This window comes from Erinaceus europaeus, chromosome 14, assembly GCF_950295315.1.
Source record: "Erinaceus europaeus chromosome 14, mEriEur2.1, whole genome shotgun sequence".
Lineage (NCBI taxonomy): Eukaryota > Metazoa > Chordata > Mammalia > Eulipotyphla > Erinaceidae > Erinaceus > Erinaceus europaeus.
Window position 1 is genome coordinate 70661144 of NC_080175.1, and position 21047 is coordinate 70682190.

Here is a 21047-nt window from a genome sequence, read left to right on the forward strand (position 1 = left end):
CCCTATCTCCATTTAGTCAGGAGAGTTCATACTGGAAAAATGTGATGCCCATGGTATGTTTTTTTTTTTTTTTTTTTTTAGCAAGTATCTAGGTTCCTGCTCATTTGACATTTGACTATAAAAGTCATACATGACTTGATTCTTGGTATTTGGACATTAATTGAACACAGTGCTCCAGTTGGTCAAGTAGATGATTTTTAGTGTGACAGTAAATGTAGTATATACAGGTTATCACAGCAATAAGAATGTGTGGAAAGAAATGCCTTGAAATTTTATCATATCATTCTATATTGATTTGTTTCTCAGAAAAATTCAGTGTGTTTTCTTGCAGCTATGATTGTTAGTTTTCTTACTGGTAAGTAGGGAAGATTTTCAGAAAGGACCTAGCTCACCAGCTTCCTTTGAAGGCAGTGGCTACATTTTAATTTTACCTGTCAAACCATCAGAACACTAAGGCTTCTATAATTATTGATTTTAAGGCATTACCCACAAAGTACATGAGTCAAAACATATTGATGTAGCAATACCTGTGATGATGATTTTTTGTGAAAAAATAACTCTTAGATAATAAAATGCTTTAATCTTTTTATTTTATTTTATTTATAAAAAGGAAACACTGACAAAACCATCGGACAAGGGGAGGTACAACTCCACACAACTCCCACCACCAGAACTCTGCATTCCATCCCCTACCCTGATAGCTTTCCTATTCTTTAACCCTATGGGAGTATGGACCCCAGGCTATTGTGGGATGCAGAAAGTGAAAGGTCTGGCTTCTGTAATCGCTTCTAAAACTTTCTTTCATATTTGAAATGACTGTTATGTCAAGATAAGAATAAAATGGTTATGTTAATTGTTATAGGGATGGAAGTGTATAATCTGCTGTCCTTTAAGCATTTTAAATATCTACAAATGAGATTGCTATACCAAATGAATGGTTTATTATACTTGCTTTTATAAGACTTTATTTTTATTTCTCTTCTTTAGGCTCAACTCATTGATGTGAATTATGGAAATGTAAAGGATTTAAAACAGATTGCAATAATGAAAAATACAACAAATCAGATTGCACTCTTGAAATTAGGAAAATTGCCTCTACTTTATAAGGTTAGTCTAATGGTTACTACTTACTGTTGGTGTGAATATTTAGGTTACTTTGAAAGGTTTTCCCTACTCTGTGAGAGTGAAGAGTGATAGGAAAACACAAAGAGGTGGAGAACATCACACTTTTTTTTTTCAAGTAGAATATTTTAGTTAATATTTTAAGAAAAAAAAGTATCTTTATTACCTAAGATGAGATACCTTAAAATAAGCATTGGGAAATTTGTAAGGCTTTGATAAAATTGGCTATTTCTTTATTATATAGCTACATGCCATTCTAGAAATAAGTCTCACAATGTCTTCTTCATTGACAGATATGTAATGTCTAATTTTTTTTTTTTAAAAACTGACTATCACACACTTTGTTAGGCTGATATCTCGCTGGTTTACACACTCTAGTGATTGATTTTGTCAAGTCTATAACTTCACAGTCACTGATTGTACTCAAGAATCTAATTAAAATATAATATGCTAAGAAGCAGCCAATTTTTGATTTATTTTATTTAAATAGAAGTTTATTAACACTCATCCACTAGATGCATTTACATAATTGAAGCAGCTCAATCTAAGTAACTCATAATGAACCATCACAATAGTCAAGTCACTAATGCTCCTTCTTTATTCATTTTCTTTTCGATTAAAAGACAATGGTCAGTGTATTTATGACACTGCATCTCTCTGCTTCTGAAAATATATTGGATTTATTCTTCTCCAACTCTATGAGATTTCCTAATTTCCTGATCCAAAAATGTTTCCAAAAATCTGTTGGCATATTCTCTAAGAAGATAAGATTATCTTGTTGTTGCTTATTATTATCTCCTCAGGATACTCTTAGACATAAATAATGGATAGTAGATGATGGTCAGAATTTTTAAATTTCCTTGAAAATATAATATATTTTCACAGTATCTTTCTGCAGGATAACTTTTACATATATGTAAAATCCCTTTAATAACATTTTTTCTCTAGTAATCTATATCAATCAATATATTCTAATGAGGAGGGAGAAGGCACTCAGAAATGATAAGAAACCAATGATGTGACCAAATATTAGAAATGATGCATATTTACAGTTTTTACCCAAAGTATGGTACATTCACACAATGCATATTATATAGCAATTATAGTCTAAAGTATATTTAATGATATGAATATTCTCATAAATCTGGCCAGTGTTTCAGTTTTTTAAATAATTATATTAATGCAACTTCTAAAAGTAACATTACTAATAAGTAAATAGGAAATTTTGAGATGTGGAGTAGATATTTTAAACATCTTATAAATGAACACAATTATTTATAATAACCATATTGCCAGGGACTGTTATTACTTCCTTTTACTTCTTCACTTGCTTCACTAAAAATAATCACCTCCAACTCCATTTTGTCCTAAAGGACACAATATCATTTGTGTTAATTGCAAAATAGTATTTCATTGACTATATCTGCCTGGAACAGTGAAATAGTTCTCTTAGATAATGTGGTGCTTTGTCGTGTGGACAACCCCTACTGCATTGATTGAAGGAAGTCTCAATACTGTGGGCTCCTTAGATGATAGATAGATAGATAGATAGATAGATAGATAGATAGATAGATAGATAGATAGATAGATAGATATAGGAAGGCAGATACCCAATACTTTCTTTACACAGTCTTCTGTTAATGGGCATTTTAGATGCTTCACTCCTTACCTATTGTGAATAATACATCTATGAACATAGGAGCATATGTCATTAGAATTAGTGTCTTCGTGATCTTTGAATATTTGCTCAGGAATGGTATTGCTAGATAGAAGACATTTCCATTTTATAAATTTCACTTTAGTTATATCTGTTTTTGTGGATTGTGCCAGAGATTTGAATAAATCATTGCATATGTATTGGATTCAAGTGACAAAAAATAAAAGAGTATGACTACTTTGGAATGGGGGAAAGATGCCACTGCCCTTAGATCTATCATATATCATGGTTGAGAGAGATTAGCCTCAGACACCAAGGTGGAGATCTGTAGGGACATGTATTAGACATCTCGAGATGGGACACTGTCAAGTGAGCAACCCAAACTAGAACTTCAACTGAAGTATTTATTGATAGAATCATGCATAACATCAAAAAGGAATGAGAAAGATCACATTTTTTTAAGTGAAGATATATCAAGGGAGCAAATGCCAGGGCACATATAACAAGAAGCTATACATCATATAGAAAGGTCAGAATCAGTTTCTCATAGGAAAACATCAAAGTGCAGGAAGGGTGTTTAAAACTTAACTGTACTTGCCATTGTCTAAATGTAATTGTGTCAGGTACACTTGTTTGATGCCCTAAGAAATATTGAGTTTATCCTCTGATCATTCTGCATATAATCCCCAGAGTCTCAGGGGAGAATGCCAGTTATCAGAGTTCAATAGCATGTTGCTATTGCCCTTTCCTGTGGACCTGTTATAGTTTAACTTATGATCTATTCCAGACCTCTCCCCTGGAGTTCAGGAGTTGTAACAAAGGACAGTCAGAGGCCCTTCAATGAGCAGGCTTAGACAAAGAAATGTACCTGATAAATATAGCAGCAGACATGTTCTTACAAGCATGGAGACATAGGTAAAAATCAGTAGGATTTCAGGGCCAGGTAGTGGCACATCTGGCTAAGTGCACACACTTCAGTCAGCAAGGACCCAGGTTCAAGCCCTGGTTTTCACCGTCTCTATCTCCCTCTTACCTCTCAATTTCCCTCTGTCTCTATCCAGTAATAATAATGAAAAAAATCAGTAGGGTTTCTAATACTATGTATCAGCAAGGAATCAAGAAACTCTTCATCAAAGGGGCATAGATTGGACTAGGCTCATTACAGTGAAGCTTGTGTCACCTACTTAGCAAATACATACTGGGACTGAAACTCCAAAGTGTAATATGGTACTAAGGCTCAGCTGGAAAGGCAGGGGACTAGTCGATTTCTTTGTGCATCACAACTGCTACTTGTGATTGTAAATGGCCTGGGAGTATGCAGCTGAATGAATCAAGGGAAAAAACATCTTATTTTAGTTGGGTAGTAGTTAATAAATCATATTTCAAAAATGGATTCTGGAGGGAATCTCTTCATCTGAAGATTGGGAGGGCAAAGAGGAAGCTTAAATGTGATAATGAATTATCTCCTACACTGAGTGGAGAAACTATCTGTCGCCAAAAAGGAAGAAATCTCATTAGTTTCATCATAAATGCTATCTATGTATGTGTTCATTTAGTCTCCAGAAAGGGATTGATTAGAAAATCTTAACAGTGCATAACAGGAATTATGAAAGGCAAATGGCCTAGAAGATATATTTCTTAACACCCACACATTATTGCTACAGGAAACTCAACTAACTTTTCCAGAGCTACCTTTTAAAGTTTAAACTTTAGAGAGAAAGGATTGTATTTCTTTTAGTGTTACATTATTGAAATTATTACTTTGTCATGGAGTGTACTTCACTGCTCCAGACTGACTATTTTTTCAGATAGAGAGACAAAGGCAGAAATGGAGGGAGCTGGGAGGTAGTGCAGCAGGTTAAGCGCACCTGCCATGAAGCGCAAGGACCTACATAAGGATCCAGGTTCAAGTCCCCAGCTCTCCACCTGCAGGGGAGTCGCTTCACAGGCTGTGAAGCAGGTCTGTAGGTGTCTTTCTCTCCCCCTCTCTGTCTTCCCCTCCTCTCTCCATTTCTCTCTGTCCTATCCAACAATGACAACAACAATAATAACTACAACAAAAATGAAAACCAAGGGTAACAAAAGGAAAAATAAGTCAATAAATGTAAAAAAAATTTTTTTAAAGATTTATTAAAAAAGACAGAAATAGAGGGAGAGAAGGAGAAAATAGCACACACCAGAATTTTCTCCAATGCACTGGGTGCTGGGCTCAGATCTAGCTCACATACATGACAAAGCAGATACACTATCCAAGTGAGATCATTTCTGCCCTCTTGAAGTTTGTTTATGTGAGAGTTCCTTAGTTCTTTAAACTTTAAGACAAAATATGACTTTATATGTTATAATGGACTCACTTATATTCCTCTCAGTGGCAATCTTAAGATACAGTAAATCATACCCCCAAGCTCTGTACAAATTCCCAAATCTCTGAGCAGCATTCTAGTGTGAAGTATATTTTGTAGAATGCAATAAATTAACTTAGTTTACTCTAGAACGGTTGTCACAGTAAGTACTTATAAAAATTATTATGTCCTTCATAACATAGTTATCATATCAGTCTTAATAAAACATGGGGTCTGGACCATTGTCTAGGTCCAAATCACATGCCAAGCCCATGTCCAACAAGAAGCAAATATATATGCAGTTAAATTACTTGTGAAATTATATCTCATGTTTCTTGTTCTTGAGAAAATTGCATATATAAATACAGGACATGATGGGGAAGGTGGAGTGTATGCAGATACTTATCAATGGGAAATAAGAAACTGTACTCACATATCAACAGTTGTCCTGTAATCTGTTTTATTTTGTAAAATAGTTTTGGTGAAATAAGAAAAGAAATGGAAAGCAGAAAAAAAATCCATGGATGATAATTGATTTTTTTCCTAAGTATATGTATTTCTTGTATTCACTGTTACATAGTAATATATGGATACCTATTTTTTTTGTTTGTTTTTGTTGTTGTTGCCTTTTTCACAATTTCAGTGACCTAGGATAATAATAGCAATTTCAGGGATCCAAAAGTTCTTGTGGTGTGCTCTCATATAAGATTTATACTTTAATGCCAACTGTGCATTGTGTGGCCTGGGAATCATTTAACCTCCATCATTTAAGTTCATAGAGCATACTTCTTTTTTTATATTTATTTTATTTATTTATTCCCTTTTGTTGCCCTTGTTGTTTTATTGTTGTACTTATTATTGTTGTCATTGTTGGATAGGACACAGAGAAATGGAGTGAGAAGGGGAAGACAGAGAGGGGGAGAGAAAGAGAGACACCTGCAGACCTGCTTCACAGCTTGTGAAGCGACTCCCCTGCAGGTGGGGAGCCAGGATCCTTATGCAGGTCCTTGTGCTTTGCGCCACCTGCGCTTAACCCGCTGCGCTACAACCCGACTCGCCATAGAGCATATTTCTATAGGAAGGACTTTCTGAAGGACCCTGCAGGGACTTGAGGAAAATGAAAACAGGGAACAGCTGTTATGTTTTCACACTGTCAAAGAATTGTTTCTCACAAATTAGCAGGCAGGTAGTATTTAATGGGAAGAACAAATTACTATTTTGAATTTTAAATCGTGAGTTGATGGTCTATTGTGAAAACACCAATATTTTTTATTTGTTTATCAATGCTGGTAGAAAAGCTTTAAGAACCCCTACAGTTCAAGTAGTTAAAGTTCATGCTAGTAATGACTATATTGTGAAAACTAACTTCATATGGACTCTCCACTTGCTTTTTATACTTACTGAGTTATGTTTCATTTCTCCATCCACATATTTTTTGGTGACATTTATTCAATCCATCTGATATACTGCATCCAAATAGTATGCTTTCCAGTCAGCAGAAGCCTTTATGTAGTGTTAGTTTAAAAATGATAGAACTAAAATTGAATTTTAAAAATTAATATCTGGCACATGTGACTAAAATTATGCGTCAAAATATGTGACAGCAATACAACAATGCATATGAGAATGGAATTCAATATTTACTGAAGGTAAAATAAACAGTGTGTGTACAATGTAGTGTGTACATTCTAATATATCTATGTGTATATCAGTAAAGATAGGAAGATAGCATAAAGGATCATATTCCTTGGGAGTCAGTCATTGGCACAGCGGGTTAAGCACACATGGTGCAAAGTGCAAGGGCCAGCCTAAGGATCTCAGTTCAAGCCCCCGGCTTCCCACCTGCAGGGGTGTCGCTTCACAAGCGGTGAAGCAGGTCTGCAGGTGTCTTTCTCTCCCCCTCTTATCTTCTCTCTGTTATATCTAACAACGATGACATCAATAACAACAATTATAACAACAACAAAAACAAGGGCAACAAAAGGGAGAATAAATACTATAAAAAGTTAATTAAAAAAAGATCATATTCCATTCTTCTTTCTCTATAACCAGAGCTCAGCTCTGACTTATGGTAGTGCTGGGGACTGAATCTGGGAAATCAGAGCCTAGAATATGAAAGTCTTTTGCATAACCATTATGTTATAATGCCTGCTTATGAAGACCACATTCCTATAAAAACTATTTATGCATATAAAATTTAATGTTTCTCTAGTATCTTTAGTTATAGAATATATTACATAAAACCCTGTGAATATTTCAGATGAAAGAAATGTTTAATTCTGTGTCTTTCCATGATTGTTTTAGTTATCATTTGTCATATAAAACTAAACTTCCTCCCTTTACAATATTTTTTAAGGCATTTAGTAAACAAAAATACATAGTGAACACTATCTTGATACTGAGAAAGATACACTTTATCAGTGTGTAAACTAGTGAGGTACTTCATACCTTGTTCTCAGAAGTAAATACAAAAAACAAAAACAAACAAACAAAAAACACCAAAAAACAGTGCTCCACATTTTGTAGTGATTACACTCCACATTTGCTCAAATGGCCATGAAAAATATGGGCAAGGCTAGTACACAAAACCAGGAAGCAATGATTTAATACATTTAAAAGATAAATATGCTAATGTTGTAAAATCAGAGTGTTTTCTATTTTACACTGACTGACTTTGGTTGTTTTTCCAAATGACTTAGACCGAATATTATTATATTTACTAAAGAGGCATTATGACTTTAATTATAAGCTATAATGAAAAAACTTTAGACTGTGTTGCTTTTCTCCCATTTAGCAATCACACTTTAAGAATATGAGTCTAGAACAATGCTAAGTGAATGCTTCAAATTCTATCCCTAATATGAATTATTTTTCTGTATATTTTGTTCCCCAGAACATGTTGTAAAATAAATGCTAAAGAGAGATGGGTTAAAGAAGAGGGTAAGAAATGGGTTGATAGGGATGGGAGAGAAAGGGGCTGGAGAGATAGCATAATGGTTCTGAGGCCCCAGGTTCAATCCCCAGCACCACTATAAGCTAGTACTGAGCAGGACTCAAAACAAACAAAACACAATAAACAAACAAATAAAAGATAGAGATGTTTCAATTTGTGGCAGTTACTTGACTTAACAATATATATGCCTATCAGGGTGTTTTGTGGTAATTCTGAGCTATTATTTTTTTTTATTTTAATTTGTTAAATTGGAAGGTTAATAGTTTATAGAACAGTTGTTGATACATAGTAGAAATTTCTCATCTCACCATTATATGTGTCTGCAAAACACTTTCACATCCAGTCTACGACCTTTCCCTCATGATGCACCAGAACCTTAAACTCTACCCCATCAACTCCCCTCCTCCCAGAGTCCTTTGTTTTGTTTCAGTACTCTAAACCAGTCTACCTTTAATGTAGTGTTTCCAATTCCTGTTTTAGTTTCTTAAAATTTGCCCATGAGTGAGATCATCCCATATTCATCCTTCTAGCTTATCTCACTTAACATGATTCTTTCAAACTACATCAAGATAACAGGAAGAAGGTAAATTCATAATTCTTAATAACTGAGTTATATATATACATATATATATTATATATATGTCAACTTTCTTAGTCACTCATCTGTTTTTGGACACCTGGATTGCTTCCAAGTTTGAGCTATTATAAATTGTTCTGCTATGAACATAGGCATACACAGATCCCTTTGAATGAGTATTTATTTCCTTAGGAGATATTCCCAGAATTGTTGGGTTATGGGGTTGATCCATGTCTAGCCTTCTGAGTTCTCCAATCTGCTCTCCACAAGGGATGGACCAATTTATATACCCACCTGCATTTTAAGAAGGTCCCTTTACCTCCAAAATTGTCCTTTCTGATATATGATATTCTCACAGTAGTGAAGAGGTAGCTCATTGTTTTCTTTGTCTACATTTCTCTGATACTCAGTGACCTTGAAAATGTTTTCATATGTCTATTGGTCTTTTGGATCTCTTCTTAAGTAAATATTCTCTTCACATCCTGCCTTCACTTTTGGATGGGGTAGTTCAGTTTGGTGAGCTACTAACAAAGTTTAGCTACTAGGCTTTTGTGTGAAATCTTGAGCTATCTTTTCATGACTCAACTTTCTTTTCCCCTTATGCATGCTTGATAATTTTTATATCTCCCTTCTAAATAATTTACCATAACAATTATCTCTGAAGGTGAAATTTTGCATTGATCAGCAATAAGGGTTTTGTCAATACTATGTAGCATTATTTGAGACTCAATTATCAAGAACTGTTAGTTTGCCTCTTTAATATCTGTGTGGCATAGAGCAGGTTTAAATAAATGAAGAAATGAGTGGTGAAAACAAGTACAACTTGACATTTTGTTAAGGAGAAGAATATAATGCCGAGGGATGTAGCTCAGTGAGTAGAGAACATTCCTTGCATATATGACACTAAGAATTAGTTCTCTGGAACCACGTATACCAGAGTAGTGGTCTGGTTTCTCCTGAAATAAGTAATTATTCTTAAAGCGTGTGGTGAATTGTATCTAGACATTCACAAGTATGAAACTGTATCTTTATCAGGAAATACAGTAAGGTGTCATGCTATAAAATTAACATACAAAAATCAGTGGCATTCCTCTATACAAACACTAAGTTAGAAGATGAAATTCAGAAATCAATTCATTTTATGATAGCAACAAACACAATAAAATAGTTAGGAATAAACCTAATCAAAGAAGTGAAAGACTTGCATACTGAAAACTATGAGTCAATACTCAAGGAAATTGAGGGGTCAAAGGAACCCTCCTGCACGGCTGGTGGGAATGTAAATTGGTCCAACCTCTGTGGAGAGCACTCTGGAGAACTCTCAGAAGGCTAGAAATGGACCTACCCTATGATCCTGCAATTCCTCTCCTGGGGATATATCCTAAAAAATCCAACACACCCATCCAAAAAGATCTGTGTACACATATGTTCTTGGCAGCACAATTTGTAATAGCCAAAACCTGGAAGCAACCCAGGTGTCCAACAACAGATGAGTGGCTGAGCAAGTTGTGGTATATATACACCATGGAATACTACTCAGCTATAAAAAATGGTGACTTCACAGTTTTCAGCCAATCTTGGATGGACCTTGAAAAATTCATGTTAAGTGAAATAAGTCAGAAACAGAAGGATGAATATGGGATGATTTCACTCACAGGCAGAAGTTGAAAAACAAGATCAGAAGGGAAAACACAAGTAGAACCTGAACTGGAGTTGATGTATTGCACCAAAGTAAAAGACTTTGGGGTGGGTGGGGCGGGGAGAGTACAGGTCCAAAAAGGATGATAAGGGTACCTAGTGCAGGTTGTAATGTTATGTAGAAAACTGGGAAATGTTATGCATGTACAAGCTATTGTATTTATTGTTGAATGTAAAACATTAATCCCCCAATAAAGAAATAAAAATGTATCTTTTAAAATATGAAATTTTATAAATTTTATGAAATCCCTAGCAATAAAAATAAAAGAGAGGAACATAGACAATCTCAAAACAGGATTGTTATAGGTTATGTTTGCTTTTTGCATTCTCATTGTCCTATACCTTTTGAGATGATAGGGCTGTACATTATTAAAATAATATTTCAAAAGGTAGAACATTACTATATTTTAGAGAGTATTATAAATGTCGAATCCAGTTAGATTTAACTTGAAAACTGAAGTACCATCAGGGTATCAGGACATAAAACTGACTACATAGAAAGGGGTAAAGTATTTGCATATTATTTTCTGAGTGATCACCATTATATGTGCTCAAAATTTCATATTTTGTCATTTGAAATGCTAACCTCTTGAGTATAATCCTTTTAATTTTATTTTAAATAAGGATCTAGTTTCCAATAAAGAATTTAGATTACTACAGGAGTAAATATGATGTTAAAATATTAGTTCAATGCTTTCTTATTATTTGAGCTTAGAATATTAATACTGGTTTTGAGATTTTTCCATTATTTCTTTCACTTCTTTATTGAAATTTCATAGAAATCATGGGTGTTAAATTTTAATGGAAAATAAAATAAGCTCTTGGCTTACTTATGATAAAAAATATTTCGAGCAAGTATCTCTAAAATACATGTAACTAAAGTTAGAGCTATACAGTAAATTCTATCTGATTTTTAATTGAATTGACATTGTTTTTATAAAAAATTAACCTCCAGTAGCAGAGAAGTCTTAAAATAGCTATATAAGCTTAAAATATTCTCTCTTAAACCTTGGGTATATATATATTCTATAGAATATCATTTTAATAAGTAATTATTAATATGTAAGTTAATGTATGTTTCTCCTAAATAGTAACTCAGTTGATTTTTAACTAAAATTTATGTATTGTCTATATGTAAAACTTTCTGGGAGATATTACAGCCAACTATGTATTATAGTTAAGAATAATGATTTTATAATTTTAATAATGATCAATTTGTAAAAGACAACACAGGTAAAATAAAAATGCACTAACTGCAAGACTTGTATTTGCAAATTTCATAGAATATGTAAATTTTATTTTATTAACTTTTCTCTTGTATTGAATTTTAGATTGCACCTGGCAATCCAATTTAGTATGAGAAATTGCCTGACTTTTCTAAATTAATATTTAATGTACTATTATTTGAATTCTCTACTATCTAAATTTTAAATCTCTTTGAATATTTATGATTTTTATTCCTATTGGAGCAGTTACACTTTTTGTATAATATCTGTATCAGAAAATTTGGAAAAATAAATGAATTTTTAAAATTACAGAAATAATGTAGAATAGTGGCAGACTTAAGTCTGCATTAATAAATTGTAAAATCAGTGAAGAACTATCAACAAATTCCTCAAATAAAATCACACGTTTAAAATTTTATAAGTATTACAGTTATCTTCTTTGTTTTTAAGATGAACATGCTTATATTCAATTTCAGTATCAATACCATTTTAATTATTTTATTAGATTTTTGTTGTCATAAGCTGCATTTCTACATGAACATGTTTTAATATAATGATTTTTGAAAGTCAATATTATAACAGAATCACTTTGTTTAATCTTGCATTAGGTGGTTATAATCACTATCAGTAATGAACATGCAGGCTTTTATAAGTATGTAAATAACTCAAAACAGACATTTTTCACAATTCTTATACAAAGGAAAAATTTAAGCTATTTTAGGAGCAATTTTATGGATTATTGAAAGACAGCCAAGGGGCTGGGGACATAACATAATAGTTTTTTGTTTCTTTTTTTCCTCCAGGGTTATCGCCGGGGTTCAGTGTCTGTACTATAAATCCACTGCTTCCTGGAGGCCATTTATTCCTTTTTGTTGTTGTTGCCCTTATTGTTGTCATTATTGCTATTGCTATTGTCATTGTTAGATAGGACAGAGAGAAATTGAGAGAGGAGGGGAAGACAGAGAGGAGGAGAGAAAGATAGACACCTGTAGAACTGCTTCTCCACTTGTGAGGTGACCCAGATCTTTATGTCAGTCCTTGCACTTAGGGCCATATGCACTTAACCCACTGTGCCCGGCCTCTGTATAATAGCTTTGCTGAAGACTTCTATGACTTAGTCATTAAAGTCCTGGGTTCAGTACTCAGCACCACTATAAGGCAGAGTTGAGCCTCATTCTGATAAGTGAAAGAAAGAGGTGGGGAATATGGTAGGGAGAGAGAGGGGGAGGAGAGAGAGAGAAGGAGAGAGAGAACCACAATTATAACCTGCCTTTCTTATTTACATCATGTGACTTTCCTACTATAATTTCTTTCCTTATAAATAAATATTTATCTATATTTGAAAAACAAAAATTTGTTGATATTATGCATACTAAGACATGACATAATCTATATCTCAGTAAACATGATTCATATTATCTAATTCATGTATAGTTTTATAAGAAAATTTTGAACACTGCTCTATTTTTGAGTGATAATGAATTCTTTTCTCAGTTGTATAAACTTTACAAGCTGAAGAACTCCTCAACTTAAGAGTTGAGCTCTTAAAAAAAAGTTAAAATTTGTTATAATCAGTAGATTGAGATGAAATTAACTTTTCTTCTGAGTTACTACTATTTTACATGCAGACAATCTTTGTCCTACCTATTTTAGATAGATGCATAGGAAAATTGGTAGGTTTAGGTATTCCTCAACTTCCCCCCCCCACAAGTCCTGCACTAATTTTAGTTTTCTAACAATGTAGAAGGGTTTCCTTCTCTTCACATCCTTACCAGCACTTTTTACTTCCATCTTTTTTCATGTATGCTATCATTATACGGGTGAGATAGTAACTCATTGTTTTCTTGATTTGCATTTCTCTGAAGATCAGTAAATTTGAGCATTATTTTCTTTTTCTTTTTTTATTTATAAAAAGGAAACACTGACAAAACCATAGGATAAGAGGGGTACAACTCTACAGAGTTCCCACCACCAGAACTCCATATTTCATCCTCTTCCCTGATAGCTTTCCTATTCTTTATCCCTCTGGGAGTATGGACCCAGGGTCATTATGGGGTACAGAAGGTGGAAGGTCTGGTTTCCGTAATTTCTTCCCCGCTGAACGTGGGCATTGACAGGTTGATCCATACTCCCAGCCTGACATTTGTTTCTTCTTCTCATTCTTCTTCTTCTTCTTCTTCTTCTTCTTCTTCTTCTTCTTCTTCTTCTTCTTCTTCTTCTTCTTCTTCTTCTTCTTCTTCTTCTTCTTCTTCTTCTTCTTCTTCTTCTTCTTCTTCTACTTCTCCTTCTCCTTCTCCTTCTCCTTCTCCTTCTCCTTCTCCCTCTCCCTCTCCCTCTCCCTCTCCTTCTCCTTCTCCTTCTCCTTCTCCTTCTCCTTCTCCTTCTCCTTCTCCTTCTCCTTCTCCTTCTTCTTCTTCTTCTTCTTCTTCTTCTTCTTCTTCTTTTTTTCATATACATGCTGACCACATAAAAGAGTCTTTTCAGCTCTAGTGTCCCAATTTTCAACTTTGTTGTTGTTGCCAGTTTTTTGTTTGTTTGTTTCTGTGTGCGTGTGCATGTGCACATGCGTGTGTGTGTGTGTGTGTGTGTGTGTGTGTGTGTGTATGTCTTGGTCTTGGTTATTAACCCTATTCTGACATATGCCCAGTAACTATTTTTTCCCATTCAGTAGGATATCTGTTTTGGTGATGGTTTCTTTTGCTGTACATAAACTTTTTTAGTTCAATGAAGTCTCACTGGTTTATGTTCTCTGCCACATCCTCAAATTTGTTGATTTTACCCTCGATCATTCAGTTTGCTGTTTTATCCCTCCCTTGTATTCATTAGATCAACTAGTTTTGCCTTTAGTTCCACTACTCTTTTACTAGCTACTGGTATCATTAGTTCAGCCACTATGGGCATTTGTTCTTTATTTTCTGTTTCAGTCTGCTTGATGCATTTGTCCTTTGTTTCTCTGTTCCTGGAATTTTTCACCATTGGTTTCCTTACTTCTCTAAACATGGTGAGGACTGATGTATGAGAGTTTTTTTTGGAGGGCTTACTGCCCTTAGTCAGGCATACTACTCAGAAGATATTGACTTAGTTGTCTAGAATCTTAAATGGGGGGGGCATAAAATTCTTCTTATATAATAAAAAAGTATAGTTACAATCCACCAAGGATTGGGTATGGTCATTATGGGTAAATCACTCTGCATTCACCTTGACAGAATTTTGATATTTTTTATCACATATCTGACATCTAGGAAGACATAGCCTTAGGCACTGAAACAAAAGAAAGCTGGATGGGAATCGGTGTTGAATTTGTTTCTGAGCAGAGTACCTGGTAAAATCAGAGGAACCTTGTGTATCTTAGCTATTTTGTTACTAGAGTACTCATTATCTTCTTCTGGAAAGTGTTGCCATTAAATCGCCTCTTGAATAACTGGAAAATGTTTATGAATATTTTGCAATAATTATGCTAGGGCATATAAGTATGTGGTTGGCAAACACATGGAATGTAAGGAGTGAGGAATGAATGTTTCATAGACACATGAGAAATAACTGTTGGGCAGCTGTATCTTTCAGTGTTGTGATGAATTTGATGGACTATTGAAAGTACCCCCACAGACACAAATAGTTTCTAATTAGTGAACTGCAGATAACAGAATTATCATTATTATGGTGTAACAGAATTAGTTTGTTTCAACAATTTAGGGTTCAGTGGTTTATTCTTTCTTTTATATAAAACTATTTATTCGTGAAGTTAAGAAATGAAAGACAACTATTGGATGGTTTCTCTCATATAAGAAGTCTAGAGAACTAAACGTGCGAATTTGTAAATAAACAACAGAAGCAAACAAACTGCCTTTAAGACTTTGTGATAATTATAGTTGTTGCTAGGAGCATGATGGGGCACAGAGCTTTGGTGGTGTCTGCTGTATGGCATTATACCCTATAATTTTATAGTCTTTGAAACCACTATATTAATCACAAGTAAAAAAAATGGCTTGAAAAGAATTATTGATGGAACTGTGGAACTGAGTAGTAGCACACTAAGTAGAACACACAGGATCTGGATTCAGGCTCCCCTTCTCCTTGCCCCCCTTATAATGTAGAAACTTTGTATGTGTTGGAGCATGGTGTAGGTGTTTTCCCTTTGCTGCATGTGTTTCCCCTTCTCTCTGTGTATATCAACACCTATAAAATGGCTCCTTGGAATGGTAGAATCATACAAACACTAAGCTTTAGTTATAACTGTAGTGGCAGAAAAAAAAGGTGAATTAGAAATTGTATATTTATTATAAGAATTTATTTTAAATATAAATAAATTAGAAAGAATTATTATAAGAAATAGAAATTGTATATTTATTATAAGAGGAGAGAGGGAGGAAGAGATAGAGACACCAGAGCACTGCTCAACTCTGACATATGGCTGTGCCCCAGATTGAACCTCTGCCCTCTGTTAACCCTTGCATTCTAGCTCTGTCCCTAACAGGCTGAACTATTTCCCTGATCCTCTCTGTTTCTTTTTATAAAAATAAATAAATACACATCTGAGTAAATTTTAATAATGAGTCTTTTTTTAGATGAGAAGTCTATATAGTTATTTCTTACTACCACTATTTCTCAGAATTTCATACTAATTTTTTACTAGATATCACAGTTACATTGAAAAATAGTTTGGTACAAGAGTAGCAGGTGCAGGACAGGACCTACTAGGGCAATGTAATTAGAAGCAAACAAAGTAAAATTTTGGCTTATCTTAGTGAAAGATATGTCAAAGTGAAGGAATCTGTCCCGAGCATTTTCAGATTTAGATTAGATAGATTAACAGATTTAGATTGCTTTGCAATGTTTTATTCTTTTGTTTTCTTTCAAAGCAATACCTAGAATGAAGTCCGGGTCTTGCACATAATTATTAATGCTCAGCGATTTCTTTTTTTTTTTTTATTAATTTAATAATGGCAGACAAGATTGTAGCATAAAAGTGGTACAGTTCCATACAGTTTCAACAGAGTTCTGTATCCCAGCCCCTCCATTGGAAGCTTCCCAGTTCTTTATCTCTCTGGTAGTATGGACCAAAGATATCTATAGGGTGCAGAAGATGAAAGGTCTGGCTTCTCTAATTGCTTCTTCACTGGACATGGGCTTTGGCAGGTTGATCCATACTCCCAGCCTGTTTCCATCTTTCCTAGTGGGGCAGGACTCTGAAGAGGTGGAGTTCCAGGATACATTGGTGATGTTTGCCTAGGGAAGTCAGGTTGGTGTCATGGTAGCAACTGCAACTTGGTGGCTGAAAAGCATTAAGATGTCAAGCAGACCAAAGTGTTTAATAATCAGGAATCTAAAGGTAAGAATAGAACAGATGAGATTTGGAGTCTCCATTTTGGAAAACGTTAGGAAGTTTATTATAGGTATATTCCAAGGGGCCCTTGATGTGATTTACTAATTTTTGCCTAAGCTTGATAGCTAACATACAGGTGGGCTAAAGGTATTGTCTGGGAAGATGGTGTCAGAGTTATAAATAGGACTAGAAAGCTGGATCAGGGAAGAGAGTATCTCCCAAATATGGGAAAAGTATATAAGTATTGCTAACTGTAGACCCCATCAGTCTGATCTGGGGCCCATGTCTATTCATATTCCGCACAGGAGCCTGTGTAACCTGTGCATCCCTGTCAGTCTGAGTTTGCATTCAATGGTCATAGCTAGGAACACTCTAGGCTGCACTCATTTCAGGGCCAGTCTTCCTCAAGTGGCAGAGTATTTTGACCCAGCCTCTCTTTAGAGAGTGGAGCAATTTCTTCCACTGTTGTTCTACATGGAGGGCAAGGTCCTGTAGAGGCCCACAAGAGGGTTTATGATCTCCTGATGGAGATGACCAGTGAGGGTGAAGAGAGGGATCTGTTAGAGGTCTAGGTTCATCATATCTATGTGAGAATCCCAGCATTCCCTCTCTAGGGCCCTGGGTGAAAAGGTGGCCTGGTAGTGACCAAAAGGACCATCATTAAATGTACCAGTCTCTTGATCTTATCCAGCTTTTGTAGTCCTTACTTTATCCTACACAGAGTGGACTTAGAGTGATTGCGGGAAGTGAAATGAGAAGTAGATGAGGAGAGTATCTAGGTCTAAATAAAACTATTTGATTAAATACTTTATAGTGTCTTTTTAAAGGTATTTCTGCATGCTTGCTGAACTTACTGAGTAACTGCAAACTACTATTCACTTTTACTGTAAGGTATATAGTTTATCCTAACATAAGGGAACGTTTCTTTGAACTATACATTTTGTGAGGCGAGAAAGAGAGACAGAGACAAGGAAAGAAAGAGACATAGTCCCATCATCATTAATGGGATTATCTTTGAATTATTGTTGATGGTTCTCCCATGTTGTTTGTGCCTAAGGTCTCATATTTGGTCACTTTTTTTTTTTTACCGCTTGTGCCATTTCTAGGGCCTTTCTATATTTTAAAATACATTGGAAAGATGAAAAATTGGCTCAGGAGTAATTTATAGATCTAGAAAATGTATTGAATTATTTAATTGGGAGTTATTTATTCTGAAAAGTAGAAGAATGAAGAGAAAGTTATGAAAATTTAAGGCACAGCAAGAACTTTTGATAGGCTATAAAATTAACTATTCCAATCCTCATTAATATTAAAGCTATAAATATGGGTTTGAACTATAGAAAATATAATTATGATATAAGGAAATACTTTTATTAAAGCTGATTATATCCTAGGGAGGAAAAAAAAGCAATTTCTGAATGTGACTATTCTAGCCCATTTTTAAAACTTTTAAAATGTTTACTGTTTTATGTTTCACATATATAATGTAAATATAAATATGTGCATTATTTAGAAAGTTTTGTAGAAATATCATTGCAATATAACTTTTTTGTTTCAGGTGTGCAGCATTACAACTCAACATGTATATATACTATGTTTAAAGTTAAAAATCAAATTCTTCCCTTAACAATACAGTCAGTCCATTTTATCTCATTTATCTACTTCTCTTCCCCCTTATGATAACCTATAATTTGATCCTATAGTCATCAAGTTTATGCTTGTTTTATTTCATCCATTCATATTGTCAATATTGTTCTTTGGCAATTAACTAAATGATCTGAAAATATTTAACTATATATTGTATACAATAGACACCCACTTTTCTCTTCTGATTATCACGATATCCCTTGTTAAGAAACACTTAAATAAATACCAAGAGACCTAGAATGTGTCCTCCACATCAGTACTGGTTTGCTGAAAGCAGAGGTCTTGATGTTTATGAGCTTCTTTTTATTCATTCTAATAAAAGTTGGTGAAACATGTTGCACCATTGCATTTAACATAAAGCAAATCTTGTATTTTTTTGGAGTCTCCTTGTCATGCACCAATTTGGCATGCCTACCTTACTTTTTTAAAAATAAAAAGATTATTCTGCTGTTTTTCATAAGAAACTAAGTCTATCATTTTATATTGTTAATACAATTATGTGAAGTATTACATTTACTATAAAAAGAGACCTGGTAGGTATGGTTGTTTTTTTCCTTCTTCCTTTTGTTAAATTGACCAGCATCAGTGTTTAAGTGTCTGATAAAATCCCTGTCTATGGTTTACTGCTGTTATAGCAACAATGCTTCTATCCCATGCTATTGAAATTTTAGCAGGAACATATTTAATGAGTTCCAGACTGAATTTTTTTTTCTTAAAGTCATTTGTTACTTTCTTGAGGAAGAATTATTTTCATGAGTGCAAAGCTATTATCTTATGAACACAATTGGTAATGTTTTCCCCTTTTGATTCTGATAAAAGGGACGGGCCTAGCAATGTATTCCTATGCATATTCTCAGAAGAGACAAAAGTGAAGAATATATTTAATCTCAGTCATCAGGGCCATGTCGATCTCCCACTTACCAAGGCAGAGATTAAGGCCAAATCACTTGAAATAAGTTTCTTATGCTTTATGTTATCATTCCAGTCTCAAGGTATTTTTGTGACAGAGCTGAGATTAATTAGCTTATTGGATCTGATTACCATAGACCCTGATTTCTGTTAATAGTCATGTTTATCATCTTGGTGTCAAATTTATTTCTAGCAGTTTACTTGATGACATAAATGTATGATGTACTAAATCTACTGCATTTGACATCAGATATATATTGAGAGTTGAGAGGCTTACTCCTATAATATGTCATCCTTTGTACGGCCCTCGCTATCAAACAGAACCATTTAATTCACTGGCATTTTTAATGTAGAAAACATGTCCATGGAGATTAGAAAATCATGTAATCTATAGCTCATTTCTCACAGCAGTTGGAATAATTCCCTCTATAATTCTAAGTCTATAAAAACCTAATGCTATCAATTATTTAATTAGTTCTCTTGACTTGTTTATCTGACACACTGTATGAAACAATATTTTACTTTTAGGAAAATAACTTTCTAATACTAAGGAAAACTATAGTACAAAGAGTATGCTCAAAGCATATATGATAATGGAAATATCATATTGACATATGAAAAATACTTATATATTACAGACTATCATATAAGAAACTATATTTTATTTTTATTTTATTATTTATTGGTATATCATCTATTTTTATAGTTCTGTCTCTAAGTGTCTATATAAAAATCATCATTTATATAATTTAGGATTACCTTGATGATTTTGCTATTTTTTAAAATGTCAATTACAGAACATTAAATTTAATGGAAACAGTGTTTTTATTTACCTGTACTTTCATGAATATATATTAACATGAATACTTAATGCAACTTAAGAATTTGCTTCAGTTATTTGTATGTTTCTAATTGTATGTTATAATTTATCCCTATAATTAATTATTTCTACACATATAAGATATTTACCAACCTTATTCATCAAATCAAATTTTTAGTATATTTGGAAGTACCAATGTAACTTGTATTTATGTAATTATTTGACTGTATATAGTTCTGTTAGAATATGTATTCTTCTAAGTCATTGCCAGAGCTTTTTAGTTGCTATGCTAGGTTATCCTCTATCTTGCATTTTATTCTCTAAGAATAAATATAATAAAATGATATAATAAATATAACAATAAATATAATAAAGAGAATCTTGCATTTTTTCTAAGAAATGGTTACCTATAATAAGTTATTAATTTTTCAGATAGTACAGGCATTGGTTAAGAAAATTACATAGATCAAACAGGTATAGTGTGGATGGATAGAGACCTCTTTTTAGCCTTACTAAGAATATTTCATAATGAATACTGTTTGTGACTCAAATCAAGAGACACCTCACAGAATGGGAGAAGATCTTTACATACCATACATCAGACAAGAGGCTAATAACCAAAATATATAAAGAGCTTTTCAAACTCAACAACAAGAAAACAAATAACCTCATCCAAAAATGGGGAGAGGACATGGACAGAATATTCACCACAGAAGAGATCCAGAAGGCCGAGAAACACATGAAAAAATGCTCCAAGTCTTTGATTGTCAGAG

The 21047-nt window shown here is 33.8% G+C and overlaps 1 protein-coding gene across 5 annotated transcripts in view; it reads left to right on the forward strand.

Annotated features, from left to right (window-relative positions):
- The window catches only part of NAALADL2 (N-acetylated alpha-linked acidic dipeptidase like 2), a 1374776-nt gene that overhangs the window by 801107 nt on the left and 552622 nt on the right, over positions 1-21047 (forward strand). For all 5 annotated transcript variants that reach the window (XM_060171978.1, XM_060171980.1, XM_060171981.1 and 2 more), the window contains one exon: positions 988-1107. In XM_060171978.1, coding sequence (XP_060027961.1) covers positions 988-1107 — 120 coding nt within the window. The remainder of the gene's footprint in view (positions 1-987; positions 1108-21047) is intronic.